Source organism: Dermacentor albipictus, chromosome 2, assembly GCF_038994185.2.
Source record: "Dermacentor albipictus isolate Rhodes 1998 colony chromosome 2, USDA_Dalb.pri_finalv2, whole genome shotgun sequence".
NCBI lineage: Eukaryota > Metazoa > Arthropoda > Arachnida > Ixodida > Ixodidae > Dermacentor > Dermacentor albipictus.
This window is the reverse complement of record NC_091822.1, coordinates 161,727,557-161,737,358: the sequence shown is the minus strand read 5'-3', so window position 1 is coordinate 161,737,358 and position 9,802 is coordinate 161,727,557. Positions and strand designations below refer to the sequence as shown.

The 9,802-nt window shown below is 41.8% G+C and overlaps 1 protein-coding gene across 1 annotated transcript in view; it reads left to right on the top strand.

The window, feature by feature from the left end:
* The first annotated feature begins 972 nt into the window (after window positions 1-972).
* LOC139056202 (ribosome assembly protein METTL17, mitochondrial-like) overlaps window positions 973-9,802 on the top strand; it is a 60,182-nt gene continuing 51,352 nt past the window's right edge. Inside the window, exons 1-5 of the mRNA XM_070534227.1 lie at window positions 973-1,132; window positions 1,489-1,648; window positions 3,111-3,242; window positions 6,837-6,942; window positions 7,725-7,806. Of these exons, the coding sequence (XP_070390328.1) occupies window positions 1,070-1,132; window positions 1,489-1,648; window positions 3,111-3,242; window positions 6,837-6,942; window positions 7,725-7,806 (543 nt within the window). The 5' untranslated portion in view covers window positions 973-1,069. The remainder of the gene's footprint in view (window positions 1,133-1,488; window positions 1,649-3,110; window positions 3,243-6,836; window positions 6,943-7,724; window positions 7,807-9,802) is intronic.

The following is a 9,802-nucleotide window of genomic DNA, read 5'->3' as shown; positions in this document are numbered from 1 at the left end:
GTTTTGTGAGCCGGGAATCACGCGACTCGTTATTCCGTGGCACAAATGTCTAAATGCTCAGGGATACTACTTTTCAGTAAAGTACGCCGTTAGTCATATATTCGCATTGGCTCACTTTCATTTGAATCGCCCTCGCATATATTGCAGCACTCCTGCTTTTTATATGTGCTCTCTGTTGCGACATTAATTCTCACAATTCATGACCTTGCAATGACAAACAACTCCTGCGTAGTACATTCTAACAAAGGACAGCGTCACTGTGATTTTCCCCGGGTCGTTGCATATGTACAAAAATGTAAACGAGGTTCTTGAAAGACACAGAAAAAGATGCAAATGAGAGAAAGGCAGGGAGGTTAACAAAGTGTCATTCAAATATTGGTCCTCAACTTGTTCATTTCGTTGCCTTTGCATTTTTCTTACCAGCGGCATGCACTGCTTTGCTGGTTTCCAGCTGATATAATTTAAAAGTTCGTGTGATATTTTCTTTGCGTATTAAATAGACAGAAAACACGGAAGCACTGATATAAGTTATTTCGAGCACAATGAGACGTATGAGTGTATTCTTTTATGAATAAATGCATATTTTGCTTGTCTTGATGATGCGTAGCGTTCAAGAATTTGTTTGCAGCATCTTTTGCAATGCCAATGCAGTTATTATTAAAGTATTTGATCCTTCGACAAATTATTCTACAAGGAGGAGGCCGAGCTGCTGCGTGAGCCGCCCCCGAACGAAATTAGTGGCTACGCCATTGGCCACCCCGAGAACGGCCGACATAGTCAAAGAAATATATTCGCTTTAAAAAGAAAACATGCGCATGTATCGTTCTCGTAGAATACTACAACGGTTTGCGCAAAAGTGTCACTTGGGCCGTTCATATTTTCCTGTACCATCCTGCTTCTAAAAAGGTACTGTTATGGGTTTCACTGCGATACCGAAACCTGCTACAGCTGCAACGTAAGAAATGAGCCAGAGCCATCCACAACCAATCCGACAGAAGTGATATTGTTTGGTTCTGTGGGCCATGCGCACGCATATCGTCGTCGCTTTTCGTTGACCATACTCCCAAAGATGAGCAATTTCCACAAGCTATTGAGGTTTCTGAGGGCCCCACCATGTATCTGCAGTGTTAGGGTGAGTTAACTACGCGAAGCGACAGGCTGCACCGTGTCTGGTCTGATAGCTCGGCGCTAGTAAATGTTGCGAAGCGAAACAGTGTTGTCGAAGTTCAGCGTATGCTTTGTTGATTTAACACCGTTTCAACGCCGCATATTTGTTGCCTTTAAAACGATGTGGCTGTTTTTAATTAACTCATTAAGGCGTCGTCAATAGTTGCCTGTCGAGGTCGCTTAGGCGGTGACACGGGTCCTTTAGCTCATCGACAACGCGAAGTTTCCGCTAAATAACGCCTGTAGTGACGAGATGCACCTAAGCAGTATTGTTCGTTTAATGTAAAGTGTGCTCACTCATATCGTGGTTTTCCTGTGCAGCCAATCACTAAAGCGAGCAATGCCGTCTCACTACCGAATGACCTCAGCGAGGCCCTCGATACGTCCGAGATGAAACACAGGAATCATCCTGGAGCGAGAAAACGGAAGCAAGTGAAGCTGCCAGAGAAACTGATTGATGCGGCTAATACCGTTCTTGAAAGTAAGTTCTTCCACGAGAACCACCTACTAATTCAAGCAAACCTTTGATAAAGTTACGCGATAGAGAAGTGCAGTAATCAAGTGCTTCGCTGTCCATTCACCTTCACGCCAAATTAGTTCATTTGAGAACGGGCGGGCCAAAAAATTTGCCGTCTCTTGAATTACAGCGGTTTCATTATATAGATTCCGATCGCATGCACTTTTGGTAAGTTTGTACTTGATTAAAAAGTCTGGAAAGGACCAAATTCACTTAGACAATGTGCGTTGGCCATTTAGGAGAGGTATGATTAATGCAAGGATTCCTTTTGCTCGCTTCTGTTGCTTTCTTTTCATCCACTCCTAACTACCGGCCGATTACGCTGATAATGTAGGCATAGCGATGCACTGACTACTGCTGAGAAAAAGAAATGTGTAAAAAAATCATTACACTTCGGTATAGGTTTAATTAATTAATAATAATAAATTATGGGGTTTTACAGGCCAAGACCACTTTCTCATTATGAGGCATGCCTTAGTGGGGGCCTCCAGAAATTTGGACCACCAGGGGCTTTTTAACGTGCACCTGAATCTAATACACGGGTGTTTTCTGCATTTTGCCCCCATAGAAATGCGGCCGTCATGGCTGTTGGGTTTCATTGAAACAACACTATCATATGGAAAGCTCTGGATATTTATTGTGGATATTTTGTGGCTGTCAGATCTGATGATGCAGAATTAGAGAGTTACATATCAAATGTTGAATCAGTCTAGACATAGACTACCCTTTGAGCAACCACTCAGTGTTTGTCTTATGCCGAAGAAGACTTATACCCCACCCACATAGACAACGTTAGTAACACTTTGAGTGAGTGCTCCTCTCTGCGTGAACTGTCACTTGGCCAGAACACCACTGTGTTGATGGATGAATCAGCCAACACACCATATATTTGTTACTTAAAGCAAGTGTTTGCAAGATAACAATATGATCACAAGTCATCACAAGATGGCATTGCACTTAATACCTTAGCAGGACGTTGTGCATTTGAAAGTGAAATATAGAGAACTGTGAACCTTCGGTACATCAAAAAATATGAGGCAGCTTTCGTTAGCAGGGGAAACATATGAAATCGCAAAATGAGGTGGTTTCAGAATTAGTGCCAACCCTGCATTGAGTATCATTTTATTTGTTTTTGAAGCACTGCTGTTGAGGTCACACACTGTGGAGCAGCGAAGTGAGTTCAACCGACACACTTGTGCGTGAGTGCATTCTTGCGGGAGTGTCACTAAACCTTTTAGTGTGACAGCCTGTGAACAATACTAATGGTGGAGTAACGCTTAGTTTGGCCATCAGTCTAGTTATTACTAGTAGAAAAAATCAATTCTTGATGAGGTCAAATTATCTGCAGCAACTTGAACATAACATTGCCAAGTGCTCTCTTTAAGTTGTCTGGATTACTTTACTTCTTCTTATGTTGTGTTCACAGCACAAAACATGACCCACCTGCGTGAGGCAGCTGTGGTGATCCGAAACCAGCTCTGGTCACGACACCTGCCCATTGAGAACGATGAACTCAGAGCTCGGGCTATGAACATCGAGAAGGACCTCTATGGATACAGTAAGTTTCTTGGCCCTTGTATACATTAATCAAGTAGCACATCCCACAAGTGCTTCCAACAATGGGGGTTTCATGAATTTATGAGATGTTAATGTTTCCATTTTTCTTTAATAATTTTTATTTTGAATAAGTTATGCTCAACTTTACAGGAAATCCCACAAATGTATGCAGCTATGTTGCTTTAACCTAGTTGGCTTACCTTATGCTTGCAGCACAGGAAGGATTTGTTCATAACCAGACTTGTGTTACAGAATAAAGGTTTTTGATTACAGTTAAAATTACTTCATTAAAAACACTTGGTCTCAGGGATCATTTAATGTAATGTAATTTAAAGTAATTTAACACTAAAATGTAGTCTATCACTTTTATGTTGCTTCCTACAAGCGTCTATTTACATTGTGCAGACACAGTAAATAGAAGAACCTGGCTTTTAGAGTGCAGCCCTCAGGCACCAGTTCCTGTGGCAATCCTCGGCTTTCTCACTCAGTATCCTCGTAACCTTGCTCATAACCTTGCTTGTAACTGAGCAAGCACAGCACAAGGATGTAAGAGCGAATGCATAGCGCATATGAAAGACTGTGATAGCAATGGAAGCACAAAGAGGAAAATGAAGGAGGAGGGTGCAGCAGAACCATGAAGTGGAAATCGGAGGAGAAGGGTATGGTGAAAGCATGAGAAGAAAAGTGCAGTGCCACGCACGGTGGGCTTTGCAACAACGATGGCTGCAATATTATGCCGAAGTAGCATGTGTCGTCCGTATGGAAACAAAGCACTGCATGAGTGGAGGTATGTCTGTGGTGGCTGCTGTGAATTGTGCCCAAGCATCACCCGCACGCTGCCTCTCATGATCTCCCGATTTGTGAGGCATTCGCACCACACTTCTCTCTGTTTGCAACGTGCCGCTCGAGACAGATTGCCTACACCAGCCAATTTATTGCGAAATGAAAACAAGCATACAGATGCCCTCAAATTTCACATTAGGAAGTATCGTATTCGTCGATGAATAATTCAGTGCTTCCTCAGAAGCCCTTCACACATTGTTTTTATCTTCACGAAGAACTGCTTTTTGGAAAATCTTTGTTTATCACCTGGAGTTGTTTCCTTAAACAGATGTGAACCGTGACACTGAAAACTACCTCACTATGTGTGCTAGAAGGAAGGATGACGTTACATCATAAAAACCTTATGTACAAGGTGGTAGTTACAAGTAACAATGACGCGCTGCTCACGAAGGGCCATGCTTCACTGTCGGTAAGGGATGGTGAGGTTGCTGTCAATAGGGCTAATGAAAAGCTGAGAAAATTGCCCACTTAGGTGATTTCCTGGAGTTAGCGTCCACAGTGGCCATCACTATCGAGCCATAGCAGCGCCGGTCGGCATACACCTGCCCAACACCTGGTTAAGCATTGAGATGAAGAAACAAATAATTAGTTCCCGGGTTTGCCTTTCTGAATGCGTGTCTTCCTGAGGCTGCTACATGGTACGACTACAGGCCCGCTGCTGTAGTTCGCACCAAATTCAAGTGCTCGAAGTGGCATCACTTGTTAGAGCTTGTCTCATCATTAAAGTAACTGGTTAGATATAATTGGTTACCGAAAAAGTAACTTAATTACAGTGAGCATCACAGACTGCAAAAGTAATTGATCAATTAGAAAACTACAAAAAAATGCATTTGAGTACAGGTAATCACTTGATTGTCACTCATTATGTACATACAAATCAGCTTTAAGCGCTGGCGTCATAAGCTAAACTGTTTTTTGTTCTTTACTGTCAGTGATAATTGATCTTATGTCATAATATCAGTGCTTTGCCAGTTGATGGGAGCAGGACTTTTTTTGGGGGGAATTTGTGTTGCAATAAAAATGGTAATAGGCCTTAACTGTGATGTGGTGGATGTCATGCTCAGGACTATCGAAGCCGAGTGCAGCGGGCCATTGGTGAGAAGGGAAGGGGGATTGTACAGTAGCAATTGTGCACACATCACCTGAAGTGCATCAAAATCAAAAGTACTAATCAAAAACTAATTTAAAATGCGGTCACATACGGTATATCTAGGAATTTGTCTAATTGAACCTGTGCTGTAAATTTGAATAGTATGTGCAAATCTGTTTTAGTAAAATGAGAGTGAATGTTGATGGCCGGGTGTCAACGCGTGATATCGGTATGCCAATATATAGCAGCTTCAATTGTTTCATTACTTTTCAGAATGCTGTACATCAGGCGTATTGTTAAGTACCTGTATAGGGGCTTTCCAAGTCTCATATGCTAGACATGAAATAGTTGATGTTCTCTTGTCTGATGTTCTCGTAGAGAGTTCTTGCATGAGATCCACATTTTGTATACTTGGCAAAACTCTCTGAATAATGGAGGTGTCTGGATTCATTCTGCAGCTGCATGCTTTTTTCATGATTTTCAAAGAACTGAATTAATTAGCACCTGAAGGGAATATAGACTTGTATACTTGGGCCTCTTGTAGCATGAGGCTAGATGTTCAGGTCAGGGCAAGTGAAATGCATGGAGGGGCACACTTGCAGAATTATTCATAAGGCCTATTCCTAATAATGTTTCAGCCGCACAATTTTAGGTTTAATCTGGCATGTTGCATTCATCTGATGCCTAGCTTACCAAGGGATTATTTAGTCATTGACAATTCTTGCGACAGATGTTATACAGTCAAAACTTGTTCAACACAAAAACCTCTTTTTCATATTCAATACTATTTGTTATGGCACACATGCTGATGTAGCCAAGCGAATTGTGAATTTTGGCCGTACTTTGTTATCTCAGATAACGCCAGGGCAGTGATTAATGAGACTAATCAATATGTTTGTTGGAAAACCTTGTGCTGTATCATATATTGCCAGATGCACACGTGGTGAACATGTCAATTGCGGCATGTCCCTGTCACTTTTGTAAGGGCGCATGCACTGCCCCATGGCCAGGGTATAAAAGCATGAGGACATGCTTCAAGAAAATGTTCTTTCTTGTTTCTGATAGGTAAGGGTCTGTTTCTCCGTCCTTTAGCTACAACATTTGTGTGCAGGGGGAAAAAACTATAACAGGGGAGACAGAGGCCGCAATAAAAGCACTGCACAGTTGAGAAGAATAAAATAATTTCCCGCTCATAGGAAATCAGTCTTTTTCTTTTTCGCGCAACCTTCCTCCACCTTGCAGGCTTCCACAGAATTGCTTTACCATACCCTGTGTACTTATAAATGTACTTTACCATACTCATACTTATAAATGTGTACTTTACCATACCCTGTGTACTTATAAATGTACGTCCAGTTGGTTACATCAGCCATTTATTTTGAATTACAGCAAATAAATATTTCACTGATTTTGGCTTTACCCCTGGTCAGGTGTTCCCTTTAATAATGGACTGTACTGTACAATGTAATAATGATAGGCCCGCATTGCTATCAAAATGGCTACAAATTTTGCAAACATACTAACACAGGAAGCAAAGTATTGCAAGAGAGCCGGGAAAGTGAATGCTGGCAAAAAGTAAAATAATGCACATGTTGCAGTTCGCATTTGCAGGCTGAAGATGTTGCATAAGGTTGTAGCGTCTCATCATCATCTGTTTTTCAGCTCTTGAAAGAATGAGCCCAGAGGAGAGAGATTACGTTGAAGAAGATGTAAAGGAAAGAGTATTTGAGAAGCTTAAGAAACGGATCAGGTTGTGGAAACCTATGAAGTGAGTATCAGCTGTAGTTCAATTTTTAATTAAAGGAGCATTTTCGCTTAAGCTCTTTAATATGCTGTGAACCGAGAGCTAATTCATGATAACACCTGTTGCTGGGGCTCACTTACTATGGCATCCTGCTGCTGAGCAAGAAGTCGTGTGTGATTCCTTACCATGCCAGTTGCATTTTGGATGCAAATGTAATGGAATGCAAAAACACTCATGTACCATGCTTCTGTTGGGTGCCTTTATTAAAGGGCCTCTCATCAGGTCTAGGTATTGCAAATAAACAAGTGCACTTTGTAGATCACGCTCTGACGATTGTGTTTGCAAAGGATCAAACCATTGCACAGTGCAGAAGGAACTCAAACTTCTAACAAGAACGTGCATACTCTTTCACTAAAGGGATACCCGCTTCCTGTCGTAGACTCAAGGTCTGATGCAGAAAACGCCTCTAGGCCAGATGCACTGCCGCCGCTGATGTCACTGAATATTATGGCATGTGACATCATTAAAGGGACACTAAAGGAAAATAGTGAGTAATAAGATTCTGGAAACCTCACAACACTTGTTTCGTGCCAAGGAAATACTGCTTCAGGCCAAGAGAACCTTTAGTGAGTGATCCCATTGCTTATATTCGAAAAGAAAGGAATAAGTATTCGACAATGTTAAATAGTGAATTCCCAAATTAAGTATGAATCAAGTATCCTAGACTGTTTGATTCATATTTGAAAATTTAAACATTTGCACACCATAGTTAAATCCCCTGTGCACGCTCCCTTCATTCTGGGCAGGTATGATGATTTTGGAGCACGCAGCTATCTTGTGGCGCAGCTTGCTGCAGACTACGCGGCCGTCCACGACGTCTTTCATGAGGTAAGAGCGACTTGCCAGCCGTAGAACTGCATTAGGAAGTATAGGATGTCAGTATGTGCATGCATATTCATGTGGTACTTGCACTAGTGCTGCATAGAAATTCAGCAATTTGACAGTTGATTTCTGTTGGCTCTTCTGCAGTGAAGACTTAAATACATAGTAGACAAGACGAAAAGGTGAAAGTGAATCGTACAACATGAATATTGTGCGACTGATCGTACAAGATTGATAAACAATGAATTGAACCTGTTGATGTGAAAAGGAGGATGTCAAGAGAGGCTTTGTGATGGAAGGCATAGAAGGCTTCCTAGGAAATGACAGTGTGTGTGGGTAACGTTTAGTCAAAGAAGTCAACTGTTCTGTGCAAAACGCCAATACAGTTGACTTCAATTAATTCAACTTTGGTGGAACATATGAAATTGGTTAATTTATCCAAACGGTCATATTAAGAGAAGAGGCATTGAGAATGATCTAATGCACCTTTTGGCACCATTTTGCAGTGCTGTTTACTGATTCTAATGTGTGTAAGTTTTTTATGACTTCATAGGGAAAATAATGTGCACCCAGATCTAGCATGCACATAACTTTATAGCAAGAAAAGAAAAATGATGTCACATGCCTTCTGGTTCTGGGAACCACAACTGAGATAAACACATGCGTAGTTTAGAGTGAAGTATTTATTTATGCGTAATGCCCATCATCTTTGCTGCAACGTGACCCCCTCCTAGCGGTTCAGTCTTTTTAGTATTCCACACTTCCCTGGCCTTTCTGCTACAATTTCGAATGGGATGGTGGCCCACACTTACACTAACGACTTTATCAGTATGTCCTTTGAGACACGCAATTCTTTGGAGCTACAAAGACACATGATGGGGCTCCATGTGCACTAGCCCAGCATGTAAGGTAATTTCTTTTGAGTGATGTTTTGTGCTTACAGCCCGAGTGCAAGCCTGTGGTTGCCATCTGATGCAAAAATTTGTTCTGCTGCCTTCTTGTGATGATTATAATGCTTGCTCTGAAGGTGGGCTGTTGCTGATGCTGTGAAAGCTGTTTAGGTTCGTTCGTAGGCAATGGTGATGGGCAGGTAGTCTTTTAACCAGTTTTATTGGAAAGGAGGTGGTGCGGATTAGAATCAGGTAAAAAATGGTAAGCACTCATTGTGCCCAATCGTTCTTGCTTCAGCAGCTACAAAATATAGTCCTAAAAACTGTATTTTTCGACGGAAGATTGTGCCTTTAATGCATTCATTGTGCGTTAGTGCCAACAAGACAGATGCTGCTACCATGAGCTTCAAGTGTGTGCATGTGGACCCGTCAGGCTCAAGTCATTCAGTGGGGGCCCATTTTAGAATCAACATAGTGAAAGTATAGAATTATATGAGCACTGGCCAGTATCTTCTGTCGGGATTGCATTAATTAAAAACTTAAATTAACCAGAATTTAATCAAGACATTGTAGCTATTGATTGTACAACACGTTCAGCTTTATTTAAAGATGTTCTTCATTGTTAATGACCAGAAGTGTTGCAATGGAAGCAGGCAGCTTGACAGCTGAGGCTGCTTGTTGCTGCAAAACAGCTCTGGAGCGATTCAGCACTGCCCATCTGGACTTGTACTCCTTTCATATACAGCATCTTCCATATTTGGCCGGTGGACTTTAATATATTCCTGTCCACAAACTACTCATCTAATCCAAAGCAAACATCGCTCACAGGGTAGCATATTGTATTCTAAGTTGTTTGAGATGTATTTAAACATCTGTGTTTGCCTGCATTTTGTAGAATGTAGCAGAAACTGCTTTCGGCTTCGAGTAGATTTTGCAGATAAGCACCGAGCTGCTGGTCCGGCAGGTTGTGCCATCTGGCGGATGGCAAGGGAAACAACTTCTCGGCTAGGGGGATAAGAGAGAAGCGCAGTTGCTTCGAAGATGCAGCAGATGCAGTTCGTCTGCCCGCACTGCTTTTACAGCTTTTTACGCACAGGGCACTCCTTTTACAG